Here is a 20,193-nt window from a genome sequence, read left to right on the forward strand (position 1 = left end):
AGCACTTGTCTCCTAAAACACATCTCCAAGATGTTCACTCAGTGATGGCTCGGGATGGACTCTGACACGTTAGAGCTCAGGAACATCTCTCAAAACAAATTAACAAATTTTTATCCCTTTTGTGTTGTTTTGTTTTGTTTTGTTTTGTTTTGCAAAGGGTGTTTTGTTCTTTTCTTGGTGTCCCCAAGACCCACATTGTTACTCAGGCAAGGTGGCCAGTGAAATACAGCAACCAGCTCATTCTTCCAGCGTCAGCCACATGAATCACACTTAATTCACCAAAATCAGTGTTGATCTCCCAGATTTCCATCTTCCAGGCATCCAGATTAAATCTGATTAAATCCCAGCATCACCGCAAGGTGAAGGTAGCTGCTTGCCTTCAGATTAACATGCTGCAAAAGGGCAAACTTGATTTAACAGTCTCAGAAATCATTTTTAAGAGATGTCTGTGATCTCTGGACCAGACCAGGAGGTGGACATGGAGCCAGGGCTGGAGCTGGAAGAGGGGAGCATCACCTGAGCACAGGTGGGGAGCTGAGGCTGTGGCAAAGGGAGCTGCATCCCCTGGCTGCTCCATGCAAATAAGTGAGGTTCTACTGTTAGTACAAGAGATTCCAGGTTGCGTGTGGATGTGATGGATTCATGTTCTTAATTAAAGTAACAAAATTAGAAGTCATAACACATCTAAAGAAAACAACGGGCACTCCTTTAGGCATCATGTTTCCTAAACAAATAAGCAAAAAGGAAAAAAAAAAAAATTTAAAAAAAAATGGGATGCACCAGGAACTCTTAGTTATTATATACTAACCAGTCTGTGCATGGCACATTTTATTTCTATAAAACTATTAAAACTATTACAAAATATTCAAAAATACATTTTAGTAAATTTACAGCAGTTATTTCTCAATTTATTAATGCAAAACATCCTTTTCTCCCCTCTGTACAAACTACCATCTCCATTGTCACAGAATTGTCGCCATGTGCGCTTTTTAAAAAATATTATTTTCTAATAAATTTTTTTTGAAGTTAAAAATAACAAAGTTTCTTACGCTTTTTTGCAAATAAAAAGTTTGTGTAACAGTCTTGACATCCATGAACATGGCCAAATGGTGTTTTTACAAAGCAAAACATGGAAAACAATACAAGAAATGACGTTACATTTGAAACTATTTAAATTAAAATAATATATTCTCATATTTTACACTATTTCAAAAAACGAAATGTGATTCAGTTAAGTATTGATCTCTCAAAAAAAATCTAATTTACAATTCTGTGTATAAAAATATAATTTACGGACCCCCATGAAGTTTGTCTTTGTTGGTGTGGTTTTGTTTGTTTGCTTGTTTTTTAGACTTGCTGAAATGAAGGAGCAATGTAATGGAGAGATGGAAAAGTACAGAATTTTGCTTTCTGAAAGTCAGGACACATGTGACATGTAGAAAAATAGACTCTGCGCAGTTTTACTTGACCTCACAAAATAATTTTTTTCCCCGTGAGTACAGTTCACATGATAATAAATTATCAAAGAAACTATTTAAGGCTCTTGAAGGTCCGGTTCATATCATTTAAAACATCTATTCAAAATACCAAAGAAATAAATATCCAGGAGAGGAGGAAAAAAAATGACAAAACAAAAAACAAAACAACAACAACAACAAAAAAGAACAAATAAAAATATATATATATTTATAAACTAAACAGAACAGAACTTCCCGGAGTCTTTGTTTCCCTTAAAGTCTACTTTGGACTGTCCTACTTAATTATTATTATTTTATTATTATTATTATTTTTAAGTCTTAATCCGTGCTCTCTTTTAAAAATATGTAATTTTTTTCCTTTTTTTTCTTTAGATTTTTCTCTTTTTTTTTCCTTTTCTTTTTTCCTTTCTCTTTTTTTTTTTTTTTTTTTTTCTTTTTTTTTCTCTTTCTTTTTTTCTTCTTTCTCTCTCTCTCTCTGTGTCTCTGTCTCGCCCTCAGAGGCCCGGGGGGGGAGGGGGATACTCAGGATGCTCTCAGCTGGACGGCACCACCATGCCCAGGGGGTGCAGAGAGTCACTATCCAGCACCCAGCTGCCGATGCGGTAGAGGAGGCGAGAGTACCAGTGGATGCCGGGGGAGGTGGAAGCCCCCACCAGAGCCCCCCCGACGGAGGGGCAGAGGGCGGCCAGCATCCCCTGGAGCAGGCGGAAGGGAGCGAAGGCCCAATGCGCCCAGCTGTGCTCCTCGATGACGGCGTAGCAGGAGGCCAGCACCCGGTTGATGAGGATGGTGCCCTGGGCGGTCAGCGGGGCGTAAGCTCCCGAAGCCTCCTCCCGCAGCGAGACGCTGTGCACGGCCGCTGGCAGGAGCTGCCGCCCGCCCTCGCCCAAGACGTAGACCCGGTGGCCCGGCCGAACCCGGCTGGCGAAGAGCGCCCGGCTGCTGAGGGTCCCCTCCTGTGACTGGTTGTGTTGGGGGGCCAGGAAGAGGAGGTGGGCGGCCGTCAGCGACAGCCGGGCCCGGGGCTGCCGTGTCTCGATGACATAGAAGAGCTTGTGGGAGCCGTCCTCCCGGTCGAGGAAAGCAAGGAAGTCGCTGTAGAGCAGCCGTCCATCCGCGTCAGCCACCAGCACCCGGTCCCCGGGGCTCAGGTCCTTCACCAGCTTGGTGCCACCGTGCTCCAGGTGCACCGTGGCTGAGCCAGGGAAGCAGCCCCCTGATTTGGCTGCCACCGAGTTTTCTGTGCAAAGAGAGAGGCACGGCGAGGTTAGAGGGAGGACACGCTGGGCTGGGGGATGGGGGTACAGAGGCATGGGGGAAGGCACCACCTCCCCAGCCACCCCAACCCAACCAAGAGGCACAAGTGCAGGATGTGACCTCGCTCCCCACCGAAATTTGTCCTTCCTTGTGTACAAACTGGCTCCATTTGCACTCAGTGGGTCAAGTGAGAGTTCCTTTCCTGCCAGATTGGAGCTGGTGCATCTCCCTTTGGGTTTGGAGTAAGAGGTGCCCTTTGTCTCGTTAAGAGAATGGGCTGAAATATTTCCCCTGAAAAAGCTGTTCCAGACTAAATGTATTCTGGAAGAGCTTTCTACGTGGGATACCATTTGCCTTGTCCTGGACACCTCATGTCAGATAACTTGCAGGTTTTCAAAGATGAGCAATTATGCTGGAATAGGGTTTCTCCTCCTCTAGAGCAGTGTCAGTGCTCACACTGCCTGTCATCTCCCTGCAGCTCTCCGTTAAGGAGACCATCGAGGGCAGCAAACAGCAACATCACCCCACAGGAAAGCAACTTCACAGATTTCCTAAGACTGACTCTATGGGCCTGTATGTGACCCGACACTGCACTCCAGGCCCTTGATGCCCTCCTGCTTGGCACAGTGAGTGCTGGGGCACATGCCATTCCCTAAAACATCCCTCTCTGGCACCTCTACTTCTCCTGGTCACTCCCCTTTCAAAAAAAAAACAAAAAACAAAACAAAAAAAAAAAAAACAAAACCCACAACCAAAAAAACCAAAACAAACAAACAAACAAACAAAAAACAAAACAAAAAAAAAAACCTAAAAAACCTCCTTCACCCCTCTCCGACTCCACTGGAAGGAGGATGCTGTTCCCTGTCCCAGAGCACATGGTTCCTGGTCAGTCCAACACCAGTTTCAGACCCAAATACATCCCACCTTCACCATTCCCCAGTTTTCTGGGGAATTTCTGGGGAACTCTCTGAGAGTTACTCAGAGTTTACTTACTAAATGCTGTTGCCACTGCTGCTGCTTTGCAGTGCTTCTGAGAGGAATAATCTCAGGTTTAAGGAAAGAAGGACAAGCACTGAAACTTTGAGTTTCTCTTGCAGATCCCTTTCTGGAAGCTCAGGAACATGTGGGGTGGTGGGAGAGGATCTCCACCCAGTTCCAGGCTTGTCTCTGACTTAACCAAGGGATTCTGGGGTGTTCCTAAAAGCTCTGATTTTCTATATGTTGGATTGTAGTCCATGGTCTGCCATGTTAGCAAGTCTTTTTGCTACAGCTGTTGACATTCCTCAGACCTCCCTCTCCCTCCCCTCTTTTCTCCCAGTTACTCCCCATACCAGTTTAGAGTCCTGCTGATTTATCTGCTAAAGGTGGTCAGATTTTACATTTTGCCTCTTTGGCTGGTACTGAAGCTCTCATGATCTAAATAAACCCTTGGAGTGTCTCCTAATGACTCTCTCAGGAAAGACAGGAAGGGTGAAAATTAGACCTTTATTGATTTGCTAACGACTTTATCACTTCTCCTTCAGAAATGAAGCAGCAAGATCTCTAAGGCCTCTTCAGGGAGGACATGGCAACAAACAAGCTATGTGCTTTATGTGGAGCCCTCCACTAGCAAACTACACCTTCCTACAAGGCAGAGCTAAAGGTCTGCCTTGAGCTTTGTTTGCATATTCAGGGACTTGATGAATAGATCTAGTAGTGTAGCAGCTCTACAAACATGCCAGTGAATTGGCAGAGGTGTGAAAATCTGCTTCTTTGAGCAGTGCTTGTTTGGGTTCTCTAATTAAAATCCAATAAAGGATCAGCATTGTCATTCTGATTCATGTAATAAATGCAGACACTCTTGGAAGAGAGGACACTTCCATTTTTTTCCCAGCTTCTTCCCCCCCTTTTCTCCCCCTCCCTATTTGTTCAGGTGCAGAAACCCTATGTGCCAATTCACACACATACTCTCCAAAAAACCCAGGACCTTCCAAGCAATATTTGCACAGCAGAGCCACTTTTCCAAGGCACTCAAGATCTGTATTTGAATTTTAAATGTAGAAGCTTGCTCTAAATACTTGCTGTAGCGCATTATCAATGTCCCTTTTACCACCCCTGCCTCTCCCTCCTCTGTCCTGGTGACAATAATTCAGGCCTTGGGGGAAACTCTTCTTTGCATTCCAGTCTCCAGGATCATACTTTTTGCAAACAGAGATCTAGATAAAGAATCTTCCTGCCTGGCATTATGGGGTTTAATCTTCTCATAAGATGCTCTGTCATGAAACAAGGTTTGGACAGTTTGAAATCAGGCTGAGAGGGTGGAATTCAAGCCCGCTCCCTTGCAGCCCGCCTGGTACAGTCACACGACCCTGCCTGACACCCTCTAAAAATTGCTCCCCAGTTCGTGTGTGCCGAATCTCAATGAGCAGCTTGGGGTTGCCCCTCTCCTATGAAATACCCGGGGGGGGTGGATTAGGGGGTGCACTTGGGCTAAGGTCACTGCTTGCCACAATCAGACACCTTGAGTTGTAAAGCCCATCTTGGCTATTGAAAGGGATGTTTCATATCCCCGCACTGCTGACAGCTTTGCTGGGCCTCCTTCGGGCTAGAAAGGACTGAGGAGCTGAACAAAAGCGGGAGTGGGCTCTCAGGACAAAGCCCACATAGATCCACCTCATCTCAGCCCCTGGGGAGCTTGGGGCTGGGGTAGGGGGGGATGAGCCCCTCTGGCAGACAGGCATGGCAAGGCCAGACAGGTTTCACTGCTGTGGGGCTGCTGGTTTTGAAGCAAACAGCTATATTTAAAGAAAGCCCATTATTTTCTTTTGCAACCAAGTGGTTTTTCACACTTCCAGCGGGCTGCCAGGCTAGGGGATGCTATTAAAAAGTGCTTTAGCTGCCACTCAGGTGACGGCACTTGCCAACCATTTTGCTCCCTCCAAAAAGTGCCAAGAAAATTAACTCGGCAAGTCGGGAATTTCTTGACAGCTGTTCCCGGGTTGAGACAGCGTGTGGCGTTGTAAGCACAGGGGAGGGGAAAAAATTATATGTATGTGTATCCCTATCTGGGAATTTCCTAGTGGCTAACACTGCAGAAGGCAGGGGACCACGTTTCTTATTTATTTTTCTGGCCGGCTCCCACTCGGAGATTAGCGATCGCGAGTAAGGCGTGCAGCCAGCGGGGCGGCTGGAGACAGCCACGAGTGTTTGTGTTGAACCTTCTCTGGGGATGGGGAAAGCAGCAGCAAATCCCACGGGGGGAGAAGGGTGTGTGGCTGCGGCGCAGCGCTCGTGGGAAGGCTGGACAAGAAACCACCCAAATAAAATGCTGTCAAAAAGTGTTGCAGCTGGTCCGGCCTTTTCCCACCTCCCCTCCGTTTTTTTTTCCCCATACTCCTTTCTTTTCCCGCCCCCGCGCAGGTGGAATCACTAAGAGGCGGGGGTGGGCAAGGCTGAGCACTCCTCTCCGCATCCCCGGAGGAGCTCCGATGGGGCGGGCAGGGCTGATGGGGACCCTGCGAAGAGGGGAAGAGGCAACGAGCAGGGCGGGGAAGGCTGAGGGGTTGAGCCGTGGCCCAGGGCTATCTCCCCAGCCCCGAGCTGTCCCTAGGCAGGATGCTCGCCTTACCTGCTTTGACGGAGCAGTGGATGTGCGCTTTGGACTCGTAGTAGACCCAGTCGAAGCCCGCCTCGACAGCCAGGCGGGCCAGCATGCCGTACTTGCTGCGGTCCCGGTCCGACGTGGTGATGTCTACGGCGCGGCCCTCGTAGTGCAGGGACTCCTCAGAGTGGTGGCCGTCCTCGTCCCAGCCCTCGGTCACCCTCAGCTTCACCCCGGGCCACTGGTTCATCACCGAGATCGCCAAGGCGTTCAGCTTGTCCTTGCAGCGCTGCGGGGATACGGGCACATTGGGGAAGGGCGCATTGCGGGGAGGGGTAAGGGGGGACACACTGCCGCAGCCAGGAGCAGACTCCCCTCCACCATCATTCACCCCCAGGGCCGCATCCTCCCCTCCTTCCCCAGCCAAGTCTGTGGCAGTCGTGTGTCGTGTATCCCCCACTCCCACCCTCCTGAAGCGCTCCGCGGGATAAGCCCTGGCGAGCTCTGAGCATCTTCTCCCCCGCTTTCAAGAGGGGATGGAGAGGCAGGTGAAGAGAGGGATGAAACTTGGGGAAACTTGGGAAAGAAGAGGGGCTGAAACATCACGAAGACAAACCGGGACGAAGCCGCCCCCTCCTGCAGGGGCAGGGGCACTCCTAGGGGTGCCAGGGGACGCCCCCGCCCCCATCACCGGCTCTGGGGTGTGAGTGTGTCGGTTCAAAGCCACCTGCACGGAGCAAATTCCTGCCTCTAAGTGCCCTGTCCCCTTCCCGAGAGCGAACTTTCTGCCGAGAACAAACACTCGCCATATATCTCGAAGTCACGGTTTCCCCCTCCTCCCCGGAATGTCTCTCCGGGTCTTTTCAGCTTAATTCTGTGTTGAAAGGGGTCTCAATACATGCTAACAGCCTTTTTGTGCTGGAGGGAGGGGTGGGTTGTTGGGTTGTTGTTTTTTTTCCCCTCTCCCTTCGTCCATCACTCATTAGAGCCCTCAAAGCAGCATGGGCTGGGAGCATTCACCCCGCTTCAAACATACATCCGCGCTCTCCTACAAAGCCGAGCAAATCCATACAATAACATAGCTCTTAGTGGAAAGATGAAAAGCAAGGGAGGGCCAAAGAGGGAAGTTAAGCGAAGCAGGGATGCTATGCAAGCTACGAGACCCTTTGTGTGGAATAAAACGTTTTGCAGCTCCGTGGAGAAACACTACAGGGTTTTCCATCGCTCACCCGGAGCTGCCAGCCATTCCTGGGGATGAAGCTGAGCCCAGCAGCACCGGGGGCCTGCAGGGACCGAGTAGATGAGAGGGACGGCATGGGGGGAAGAAGGGATGGGGGGGCTGCAGCGGTGGACGGGGGTAAGACCTAAATGAAACCCTGAAATTTTGAGGGGATTCCTATCTTAGCCAAGATGGGGGATAAACAACCCGATGGTAGGGGAAAAGGACTCTCAGCCCCCTCAGAAACAAGAAATCAGGACCGAAAGACAATGAAAAGTGCTTAACTAAAGATACAGAGTTAGAAACACGTTGAAACCTTTCCCATTCTCCCTCCGCCCCCCCTCAAGTCCCCCCCCACCCCCCCATTTTGAGGGAAAAATAACACGTGGCTATCTACACGATGTGGCTCAATTGATGCAAGTATAGATGTGGATTAAAGCCAAGCGGGATGCAGTAAGCTGCTCTTCCCTCACTTGCGCTGACCTAACTGGGATGCTTGGCCTTCTGCAGGACTATTCTCCACAGTGTGCTCCCAGCACGCCCAGTAACAGACCTCAAAGGCCCCCTCCACAACTCCCAGAAAGGCGAAGCTCGACCATTATCCCGACGACGCTACTTTCAGGGACGTGACAAGGTTGCTCAACAAGAAAGTTTCCATGTTGCCTATCAACAGCCATAAAAAACAATTCCAGCAATACACAGGTCCCCCCGAGATATAAAACACAATCGTGAGCTCACTTTGGACTCTCTGGCCTACCGCTTTATGGAAAGAGACGGGCTTTGGGCTTCGGCACCATCCCCAACTCAAAGGGCAGCAGTACAAGGAAGCTGAGTTTGATTTTTATTCTTTTGCCCCTCTGTCTCTCGCACACCTGAGATGATGGATACGCTCCTCTACTGATTTACAGGTGGAAGGGGGTGAAAGAGCAAACGTCTCAGCTACTGATAAGGGGGCAGCCCTGAGCGACACAGCGGAGTCTCACCCCGCAAGGAGGAACGGGCAGGGTGAGGGCAGCTCCGAGGGGCTCCAGCAGCTTCGGCCCTGCCAGCAGGAGCTACTGGCTTCCGGCGATATAAAGAAGAAACTACCTCCTAAAGGACTTTCCTCCCTTTTATACTGCCTGAGCTGGATTGTCAGAGTCAAAAGCCGTGAAGCCCAGACTATTTATTAATTCATTGGGTCGTGTGCCACAAATCAAGCCCAATTCTGTTCAGCCACCGTGAAGCTCAGCAGGGCTGCCCCCACTAACGCTTTGTGTGGAGGCAAAGTTGTTCAACAAGCCCTCTCCTGCCAGCTCCTAATCTCTTCACAAATGAATTGCTTGAAGGAAACACTTAACAGGTACCTGTCAGTGTAAACAACCTGGTGGGCTTCCTAAATGCCAAGTTGATCTCTAAATTCCTCACATCACGCACAGGTTGTGTGTCTGCATTACACGAGATTGCTATTTTATTTCATACAAATTCCAGCTTTATCATATTGACCGGGCCTCCTTATCACTCCCCCGGATCTAGCCAATGGCTGGGGTGAGGGGGAGGGAGGGGAGAAAGGGGGCAGCTTTCAGCAAACTGCTGTTGTCACCTGCAAAGTTGAGAACCTGACTTACCTACCTCTGCGGCTTGGTTTTTTTTTTTTTTTTTTTTTTTCCTTTCCTCTCCCCCCCTTCTGGAGTTAATATTAACTAGCAGCTAATGCATTCTGCAACTATTCTGCAAGTTTAACGATTCTATTCAGGGAAGATCCCTCCATGGTTGAAGGGCTGGCGAAGCAGGGGTTTAAAGGCTGGGTTTTAACAGGAGGTTGCCGGCTGAGGCAGGGAGGGAGGGAGTGAAAGCAAGGCAGGGACGCGGGCGGCAGGACGGTACTTTGGGACGCCGCGGACCCGGCCGTACCCGGGGGAAGGTGGGCAGGGTCAGTCCCTCCGCCCCTTACCCAGACCCGCTCCGCTTCCCCGCTCCCTGCCTCGCCGAGGGGTGCCGGAGCCCTGCTTGGTCCCCCACCCCTCTCCCCTCTTAGCCGCCGGGTACCCGGCTCTGCGGCCTCCCTGTCCTCACTGCCCTCAGCCCAGCTCTCCCCTTTGTGTCTAAGGCGCGGGAATAAGCACTGAAGGAGAAAAAAAAAAAAAAAAAAAAAAAAAGTATTTGTTTTCGTTTCGTTCGTCTGAGGGAAGTTGACAGAAGGTCAGGAGTTCAGATGCTGCCAGCTAATGCATCGAGAGCGGCCAGCCGCGTAGCCGGCGCGGCGTGCCCCGGGAGAGCCGCGGGGCCGGGGGGCAGCCCGCACGCCGGCCCCCGGCCCGCAGCCCACCTCCCCCGATCTGCTCCGGGCTGCCCCCCTCGCCCCGCTCCGCCTCGCACACGCACCGGCGCAGCCGCGAAAGGGAAGGATGCGCCGTGCCCCGCCGGGAGCCCGTCCCCCGCGGAGCCGCCGCCGCCGGGCTGCGGAGGGAAGGGAGAAACCCGAGCCGCCGCGATCGATACGCGAGGGGAGTAAGTGGAGCTGAAAATGCGAGAGATGCGGCTGCCTCGCCGCACGCTTCGCACCGAAGGCAGCCGAGGCCAAGGACCGCGGGCGCGCAGAGGGGCGCGGACCGCTCCGCTCCCGAGCCGGGGACCGACAGCCGCTCCGCGCTGCTCCGCGCCCAGCGGCGGGCGGGCGGGCAGAGGCGCCGCCGCGCTGGGAGGTACGGTGCGATTTAAGGTGGTCGGGAGGAGATGGTGGCGGCCGCCGGTCCCTCGCCCCGTGAGACCCGGCAAACGTGCGGAAAATCAGGCCGAGGAACGGGGAGAGTTTGGGAAATTCCACCCCCTACACCCCCCCCTTCCCCGCGTCCACTCCCCGCCTAGTCCTTCCAGGCGAGTCCTGTTCTAGCACTGAAGGTGGGGCTTAAATGTATTAATATTAAAAAAGCGCTGTTGACCTATATTTGGAGGAAACCCATTTCTAATGCCTAGATTGCATGTAGTTTCAGAAACTCCGGGACTGGCAGCGCAATTGACTTCACCGAGCTTTCTGTTGAGCGTGAATAATAATTATGAGGTAGCTCTCGGACAGGTCCTTTTTTTTTTTCTTTTTTCTTTCTTTTTTTCCTCCTTTTTTTTTTTTTTTTCATAAAATGGTTCCGCAATCTGATTCCACCCGAGATCTAATATTTGCCCAGTTGTAAACCTTGTGCCATCAGATTTTTTAAAACAGAAGGTGATGCAATGCCGATAAGTTGCAAGTCCCTCCCCTGTGGAAGTACCAGAGCCATTGGTGGCGAGCATCCTTAAAGAAATATCAATATATTTACGCTCTGATGGGCACAATTGCAAATGATGGTATTGCAATACGAGCTATATAATACGGAATCAGGAGAGGAATGGTCGATCCGGCTTCAGCTGCCTTTTGTGAGTGAACGACTGCATGCCTACTAAATTTAGAATATGTTCGCTAGGAAAATGAATAATAATAAAGGCTAAAATTAAATGAAGGGGAAAAAAAAGAAATTAAATAAGATATATCAAAAATAAATCAAGTCATCAGGCTTAGCAACAGAGGACTGCGTTTGTAATAATGAGTGAGTGGCCTGGCGGTCACTATACACTTGGGGTCCTCTGAGCTATATGCAATTCGTTTGATCAAAGTGCATCCTTGGGGACAAATGCAAACAGCAATCTCTAACCAAGTTACAGGGAACGCCATGGCACGGTAATGACTGTAAGTATCACACAGATTCCCCCACCAAATATCTATATAGCTCCAGCTCCAGCCCCTGCTAACTTGTCTGGATAGATGGTATTTACATTCAATGGGGGAAACTAGCCGAGTTTGGAGGGGCGGGGGGAGGAGGGGGAGAGGGAAAGGGGGGGCTTTCAAAAATACTAAGACAGATGCGTCCTTTAGGATTGCTCAGAGAGGTTAACAAACACAAATACAGGTATCTCTGTGGCTCTACCTGAGTCATCAGTCTGTCAGCTCCCGTGTTCTCTTCATCCTTAAAAATAATGTCAGGGTTGTAATTTGGGGTTAGTTCTTTAAATCTCTCGGAGTTTCTTGTGATCTTCCCTTCATATCTTCCACTGGCCCCTAGGGTCTTCTCTGCCACATTGGGAATAAACTGCTTATAGGCTAAAGGGGTCAGCTTTTTGGGGTGTCTCCTTTTTCCAATGCCCCTGCCTGGTCCACAAGTCAGCCCAGAGGAGACTAAAAGAGCGCAGATGAAGCCCACCAAGAGAATTCTTGTCAACAGCAGCATTTCGTCCATTGAATCCAATTACTTCAAAGCTCTCTGTGCCTATCCCTGGCTGTCTCTCTAGAGCTCTCTCTCCTCCTATGTCCTTGTCTGCTTTCTGAATCGTATACTATCCACCGATCCCTAGCAAGACAGGTGCTGGAATGGAAGGCTTTAGGTCGCTGATAACGGAACACATCGGAGTTTGGTCGGGAGACAGCAATCGAGAGACAAAAAAAGGGTCTGATTTTAATGGTAGCAAAGCAAGACGCTTGTGAGAGGAGTCTGCCTTTAGTTCTATATTATAGCTGCCAGGGCCGAGAGCTGATTGGCCAAGGCGAGACAAGCTTGTCTTCTGATGTTTTAACCCTCAAAAAGGCAACAAATTCTTGAAAGATTTTTTTTTTTTCCTTTTACCTGAAGGGCTTGGAGCTGAGAGGGGTGGAGATCGCGCTTTCTTGGGATAACATCAATTACACGCTGTTTTTTTTCCCTCTCTCTCTTTTTTTTTTCTCTCTCTCTCTTTTAAATTTTTTTTTATTTTTTTATTTTTAATTTTTTTTTTAATTAAAAAAAAGGACAACTTTCTTGGCAGAATAGTACATTTGTCAGCAAGGGGAACAGATGCCTCTGCGAAAGAGGGAAAGAAAAAAAAAAAAAAAAAAAAAGATTAGTAGGCTGCCTCAGTGCAAATCAAGTTTCTAAGGACAGTTGCGGTTAAGTAAAGTGCCGAATTATTTGGGAGCCGTGCAAATAGAAACATCTTGGGGAAGTATTAAAACCTGGGGAGGGGGGATAATGCCATTTAAGAGCGCACCCACCTAAGTGGCTTTGTAACAGGTTTCTAACCCCTGAACAGGGAGATTGCTCTCCCTCTTCAAGACATACATTTTTAAAGACACGCTCCTTTTAGCTGACAAACGACTAATTTAAACGCAGAAAGAAGTCAGTGTGATGGGAGGCGGCAGTTGTATGATAGAAGTTACCGTCTCTGACCTGTGTAGCACACAACTGCAACCTGGAGAGATTTAAATGGCACTTAAAAAAAAAAAAATAAATAAAAGCAGGACTATCATCCAGTTTAAAAATAATATTGTATCTTCAGAAGTGCACGAAAAGTCAATTGATTAAAAATAGATGGTCTCCCGAGCACGCTGGGGCTATATTCTTTGTTTCTTTGGTCGAAGTCGAAGAGCAGCGTTTTAGACTCTTACACCTCCTTGCGGGGTGTCATTAAGTTTTTTAGAAAAGCATAGTGTTGAAAGCATCCGCAAACACAATTAACAGAGATCGATCCAGCAAAGTGAATGGAAAGGGGATAAGTTTAATGTTAAATTAATTGTTATCTCATGCAGCGTGGCAAGTGATGTCTTTATCCCGATCTCCAAAAGCTACTAATCAGACAAAGGTGTTGAGAGACGAGCAAAACTGCAGAGATGAGGTTGATAGAGCAGGTTAGACCGAAAAGCAGAGTCTCGTATGAACAAACACTTATCTGCCTGTAAAGAGCTCGTTTACTTTTGCTCCTAAGAAAATACAATTTATCCTGGAATCTAGAAACTTTTTGAAGTTTTTTAGGAGTTCTTAAAAATGGCAGGACAGCATACTGAAACAATTCAAAGTTCACTCTTTCAGAAAAAAAAAAGCCCCAAAAGAAATCCCACCCACAAAAAGAAATATCAACATTATTTATTTATTTATTTATTTTTTAAACCCCTAACAACTTCTTTGGGGAGAACAATTACATGGGAGTTTTCCGGTCTGTGACATCGAGCTGAGTCGTAATCAAGTTTAATCATGTGAAAATGGTCTTCAAAATTAGTTTTTAAGTGGTAAAAAAGTTGTGTATCCGCAAACTGTAACAAGCAGGACAGCACGGACTTGAAGGGGACAAAATGGTCTTTTTATGTAAACTTCAGGAAAAAGCCGAAAGAAGTGATCCGAAGCCCTCACACCGACTCTAAATAGTGCTCTTCCCTCTTTTAGCCTTTACTTTTCTTCAGTTATTTATATTTCTTTGAAAACTTTGAGTGAATCATTGATCTCTCTTTCCCCAGTTTCAACTAAGGAGTTTTGGTTTGGGATTGGGTAAAAAGTTAGAAAGTGAGCAGCTTGTCTTCTAGGTTTTTATCAACCAACTTAGTCGCAGAAACAAGTTGTATAACAGCTAAATACCTGCTTCATGCTATTAAAAAACAAACTTAAGTTTTATCTCTCCGTCTGTGTGCATGTGAGAAGACAGATACAAGAAATATATAATTTATACAATAGAGGGTATGTTCTTTTGATGTGGTTGCTTAAACAGCATGACTTGATATAACAGTTGATTAAACAGTGCCAAGGAATAAAAGCTCTTCTTAATGGTGTGGGATACTGCAAATCTTTTATCACCCTTCTTAACTTGTCCCCCTCCCCACGGAAAGATGATCGATATCCCAGGCACTAGACGGGTGGACATCGCAATGAAGAAGTATAGAGAATAAGGATAAACTCCCTCATTATCAGATTGCCATATGTACAAAGCAGTCGCCCAAAGATTAACAGGGGAGGAAACGCAAAGAAGGAATTAATTAAATGCAAGTAATAAATGCGCGGGGAAGGGGGGGAGCAAAGGGAGAAATCAAGAAAAGTTGTAACTGTGGGAAGCTTGAAATCACCCTCCTATCAAATTAGATGTGAAAGAAAGCAGAGCTGGGGGGTGCGGGGAGGGTCTGCTCAGTTTCAGCACAGGCTGGAGCTGGCCGCGGCCCCGCCAGGAGCCGGGAGAGGGGCGGGGGGAGCTGGGGAGAGGGTGGATGGAGGGGGGGAGCGGGGGAAGCCGAAGGAACCCGGGAAGCCGGGGAAAAACAGGGAGCTGGGGGAGCCGGACTGAAGCTCCCGCCCGCCCTCCACCACTGTTCTCCGGGCCTCGGGGATGCTGCTGCCTCTTCTGCTCACGTTAAGCCTGTGGGGTTTTGTTGTTTGGTTGTTTTTTCTTTAAATGTCACAGCTTCTGGGGGAAAAGAACCCGGTAATAGCACCGGAGTAGGTTTCCCCCGACGTGTCCCCACGGCTGGCATCACAGGCTCCCACCCGCCCTATCCCAGCTCTGCTGCGGGAGCATCAGTGCCCGCCCCGGCCCGCCTCGGACCTCACATCAACAAAACATCAGCAGCAAAAACCCCAAACCCAGCAACAACAGCAGCCACCAGCTGGGCACTGATGTCTTCTTTAGAGAGATTAATCCCTTGGTTGTGGATTATAAAAATCAATGCTGTGTTCATAGAATCATAGAATTGGCTGGGTTGGAAGGGACCTCAGAGATCACCAAGTCCAACCCTTGATCCACTCCCGCTGCAGTTCCCAGCCCATGGCACTGAGTGCCACATCCAGTCTCTTTTTAAATATCTCCAGGGACGGAAAATCCACCACTTCCCGGGGCAGCCCATTCCAATGCTTGTTCTGTTGTCTTCCGGACCTGCAGGCCTCTCTTTTGCTCCCTGGAGAGGGAGGCTGGGGCTCTCCCAGTCCTCCGAGATGGTGCAAGGAGATGTTCTGCACCCCTCTGCAAATGCCACCACAAACAAAAGACACTGCTGTTCTCCAGGGGGAGTGGCCCACAAGGTTTCTTCAGAACTGCCCAGGGTGAGGGTACTGGGAAGGGCCCCAAGTGCAGACTCATTTGCTTCACCACCCCTGCCCACACAGCCAGGTCCCTCTGGGGGACCATGGCAGGCTCCATGCCACTGGGCTCCATGTCAGGCCCCAAAGCCCTGGTGGGTAGGTGGGGACCCCCTTGAGTCACTTGGACCTCTGGTTCTCCTGAGAAGAATAAGCACTTCAGCCCCAGGAGCATCTACGACTGATCCCATCTGCCACAGCCCCATGGCCCTTCTTCACTGATGAACCACCTCTACCAAACCCCACAGCATCTCCAAGGCTTCTCCAGCTCTGTGGAGTCATACATGGAGCTGTGGGGTCACACTGGCCTGGGCCATCCCCACAGGGCCCAGTCTGAGGAAGAGCAGCAGTGAGTGCACCCCAGGCCAGGCTATTTAAGAATCTGTTATTATTTGTCTTGTTTATTTGTTTGGTTGGTTTGGTTTATTTTTAAATCTGGACTTGCTGCCAGCTGTTTGCTCTGCATAAAGCCAGTGGAGGGTTCAGACTGCACAAGTGAGATTGCTTGTTGGCCATTTTACTCTACCTGAGTTTTCTTTGGCCAACATATTTTGGTTGATGAATCCCACTCTACAGGATGTTACCCTCAAAAAACTGGAGAGGCAAATGTTTGTGTAGCTTTTAACCATATTTTAATTACTTATCACTCTTAGCAGCCATTGGTTTTGCTCACCATTAATATACAAACTTTTAACAATTATTGGGTTTTTTAGTAGTAAACCTTTAGAATATTAAAGCTTCATCTTCATAGACTCTTTACATCTGTATCCATCTGCATGTGGATTAATGCTACTCATTGGATTGAATATGGTCAATAAAGCCTTCCATCACATGGTAAAAATAATGTAAGCAGAATGATTCATAAGACATTGCTATCTATGTTTTGTGTGTGTATTTGCTATTAACCCAGACTTTAAAGCAGAACTTCCCAGAGGATTCCTTATATCTTCAACGAGGCAGTACATAGTGTCTGATTATAGATTTATAGAGAAGCCCTTAGATTTCTCTTCTAGGTCTTCTTGCTTCCTCTTGGAATAACTCAACATTTTTCCATACCAAAAACCCCAGGTAAGGTTGCTTATCACCTTTTTTTTTTTTTGTCCTTCCTGGGTTGTGATCCACATCCCTTTTCAGTCACTTCCTTCTGGTCATGAGTGGGGAAAATTCCAACCGAGGCGTTTGCATACACACAGGAAAGGTGGGAGGGAAGCAGCCACTAGGGGAGCTCGATGTTGGGAGTAACCTCTGAGCATCTTCCTTGCAGATTACACAGCTTGCTGCAGTCCCCAGTAGTGGAACCTTGATAGCAGGTGTTAAATCAAAAACAGACAAACAAAGACCAAACCAACCAACCAAAAAAACCCAAAATCAAAAAGCAGCAACAAAGCAAATGGGCATATTTTTTAGCTTTTAAAATATATATATATATATTTATAGCAGGCAATTTTATAACTAAGTATTTGAAAGTTACTTTCCTGTACCACTGTAACTGTGGTCACTGTACACTGAACTGTCATGTGTGTGTCTGAGCTTATCCAAGTGCACAGAAGTGAAAAGCAATCATGGTACATACTTCTCAAGTTCCTGATGACCCATAAAATTAAGAGATATTGAAATGTAGCTGCTTAAGCACAAGCCATGAGTAAGAGAACATCCAGTGTTTAGTCCCAGCCATAAGGCTGACTTGCTTTTCAGGTGACTTAGATCCAACGTTTGCATCACATAAACACTACTAAGAATAAACCTTCAAAAGAAATCCTATCTTTTTCTTGTTGTTGTTGCTATAGAAATTGTTAACTGGAGTATTAATGGGTAGTATATTAATTTGGGTTTCGGTTGTTTATCTAAGGAACTTATCTAGGCAAGTGAGTCAATTATCATTAGAGGTTGTGGGTGTATGAGGAACCAAAATACAGTTTTCTTGCATGCAGATCAATTCTAGCAGGTTCTTTCTCAGCTGTCTTGGGGTCCCACCTATTCTCAAATGTATCTCTGAATATGAAGAAACTATTTATTTTAACAGGCTTGCTTTCATTGCTTTCAGTACCAAAGATTACTGTATCTAGCAAAAGTAGTTTAAATAAAAAAGAGATTATGCTTGATATATGTCAATACTGTCCATAAACGGTTAATTACCTTTGAGCAAGATGTACATTTAAGGTACATTTCTCTGTTCAGAAAGAAAAAAAAAAGGCAGATACATAAATAGCATAGCAAAATCAAGTAATAGTGATTGACTTGCACTTCTTTTGCATTTTAGGGAAAAGTGCAGAGTCATATTTTGGAATATCAAGTATAATAAATCTTCTGGTCTGTATGATATGACAGCCAGACAGGGGATGCTAAGAGAAACCTGAAGGCATGAGATAAATTCAAACTTAGCTTGCTGGCTCTTGCAGTGTGAGGTTGGCTTGCTCAAAGTACACAAACCAACAGACTGGATCAAGGCTCAGTGTTTGGGCAGAGATCAGAAACAAAGCTTGCCCTCTAAAGTCCACCTCATAGCCAGATCCAGCCATGGTAACCACTTTATTCACTGGGCCATGGTAGCAGGAGAGGTATGTGCATGATTGTTTTAGTTTTTCTTGTTTCCTTACATTTGCAGACTATTTTTGAGCATAGTTTACATGTTTTCTTTCTTTTTTCCTGACACATTTACACCCCAGTGTTTTAAAATGCTTTGTTCATGCCAGTCAGTTTAGCAATGTGCTTGTTAAAACAGTTCCTAATATATTGTATATGACTGAAAATGACTTAATTGTTCTGTTTCTTTCTGACCCCAATAAAAAATGTTCCTGATATTGTGTGAGTCTCTCTCTGTTCACAAGCGCCTACATATATGTCACTGGGTGACTTTGAAACACTTCTTAGATACATCAGTTCAGTTGCTCTTATTTATTTATTTAGATTTGTAATAATGACAGTAAATGGCCATCTGAATCAATCTGGGCACTTTGCAGTCATTAATACTGCAGCATCGATATCACATAACACAGTTATAGTGCAATAAATTACCCATATGCCTCATCTGTTGCTCAACCAAAACAGGAGCTCCCTGTATCTATCACATTGCTCATTTAGCAATGTGTCCTTTCCCTCTAAAACACCTTGGAAGGAGGGAAAAGGGCTCTGAAATGTTCCTGGAAGCCCAACAAAACCCCTGTCCTTTCCAAGAGAAGAAGCAGATATGAGAGCTCAGGAAATTGTATGTGGGATGTTCCATCAGCAAAAACATTCTCATGAAAGGAGAAGGGCCCAATCCACTGCACAGGCAACTAATGAAGTTACTTACATTAACATCAGAAAACCTCAGGTTTTCTCATCCATCACACCTGCAGCTGGACTGTGTGACAGTTCAGGAAATCTCCCAGTCACTCATTTCAAGCCACAAGGGGCTTTCTACATCAAAGCCAAAGCTTTGAATTTTGGGTAGAAACCTGTGCAAACCAAGTCACTAGCAACCTTGTGAAATCAGTGTGAAGCCAAAAGCAGGAGCAGACTGCCACACTCAGCATTGCCTTTAGTCTCTGTGCCACTTCAGAAATAATGTAACAAAATGACCAATTCAGCAAATTAATTTCCAAGCACTGGAAGAACTGAGGAGCTGAAGAAAGATTTGCATCTAACCCCCACCATCCTCTGACAGGTGATGATGCCAAGCATTTCTCTGTGCAGCTTCTTTCTGGGCATGAAGTAGCAACATTAATAATTTTTACCTCAAATGGCTTTCTGCAGCAGCTCTCCTGTGGGGACAGAGCAAGGGAGAGTTCTCAGGTGCAACGGGTGCTTTGTTCAACCACAAAGCTCTGTGCTCCTGTACTACAGCGTCCTGGGCTGAAAGGGGGAAGAAGCTGGAGCTGAACCAATGATTTTGTGAAAGCAGCAGTTTGAAACCTCAGTAATCCCCAGATTCAAGAAATTGGAATCCTTTTTCCAATTTCCCACAGGATCCCCTCAGAAAATCCATTAGGTTCGTGGATTGAACCCTGGTAGGCCTTGATTCAAAGTCCTCTGGATTCACTCAGAGCCTTTCTGTTGTTTTGAGTGGATTTTGCATGACTTTGATGTTAAGTCTGCCACAATTGTGTCGCTCAGAGCAAACTGCTCTTGGTGCTGTTAACAATTCCTCAGATTCATACATAAAAGCAGAGAGGTAACACAATGGTTTTATAGCATCAAAGTAGCATTCCCTGCTCAGTTCCCCAGTGACATTTCCTTGGGTAACTCAACAAGCAACTCTACAGGATAACAAACTGTATTAACTATTCATGCTAGATGGTTGTGTCTCCTTCACAACTGAAGCAGCATTGCCCAATTCTGCTGTAATGTGACAACTAATCTAGGGGTTAAATTTGTTTGTAGAATTAATCAATTTCAATCAGTAATTGCCTTTGGGCAATTGTTCAATTATGGCTTCATCTTTTGCCTCTTGCTATCATAAAAACAACTAAAGTAAGTTTTGAAGAATGATGTGCCCCGCTACTTCAGTGCTCAAAATTAGACTAATGTACATGTTTGTTTTATTCATATAACCATGTTCTCTGTACATAGCTTCTCTCTGGCATGGGGTAACTGCACATTAACAATACTGCAGTGCACAGCTATATGTAAAATAGTATTGTCGACCAAAGAAGTGCAGCATTGAGGAGTATGACTCTGGAGTTATGAGTACTTAGCATCTCTCCTGGTTTGAACACAGGATAATGCTTTGCTTTTTATTTCAGCTGTTCTCTGTGTAGGTTTTTCTATACATAAGAAAAAATATAAATTTGGTGGAAGTGCAGA

General features: G+C 46.8%; 1 protein-coding gene across 1 annotated transcript; it reads right to left on the reverse strand.

Annotated features, from left to right (window-relative positions):
* Positions 1-793: 793 nt before the first annotated feature.
* Positions 794-12,039, reverse strand: SHH (sonic hedgehog signaling molecule). The gene is made up of 3 exons (XM_071734739.1): positions 11,473-12,039; positions 6,343-6,604; positions 794-2,718 (listed from the first exon to the last, which is right to left on the reverse strand). The coding sequence occupies exons 1-3, from the start codon at positions 11,779-11,781 to the stop codon at positions 2,012-2,014; spliced, it is 1,278 nt and encodes a 425-aa protein (XP_071590840.1). The 5' UTR covers positions 11,782-12,039; the 3' UTR covers positions 794-2,011.
* Positions 12,040-20,193: the final 8,154 nt, after the last annotated feature.

The sequence above is a fragment of the Heliangelus exortis genome, chromosome 2, assembly GCF_036169615.1.
Source record: "Heliangelus exortis chromosome 2, bHelExo1.hap1, whole genome shotgun sequence".
NCBI lineage: Eukaryota > Metazoa > Chordata > Aves > Apodiformes > Trochilidae > Heliangelus > Heliangelus exortis.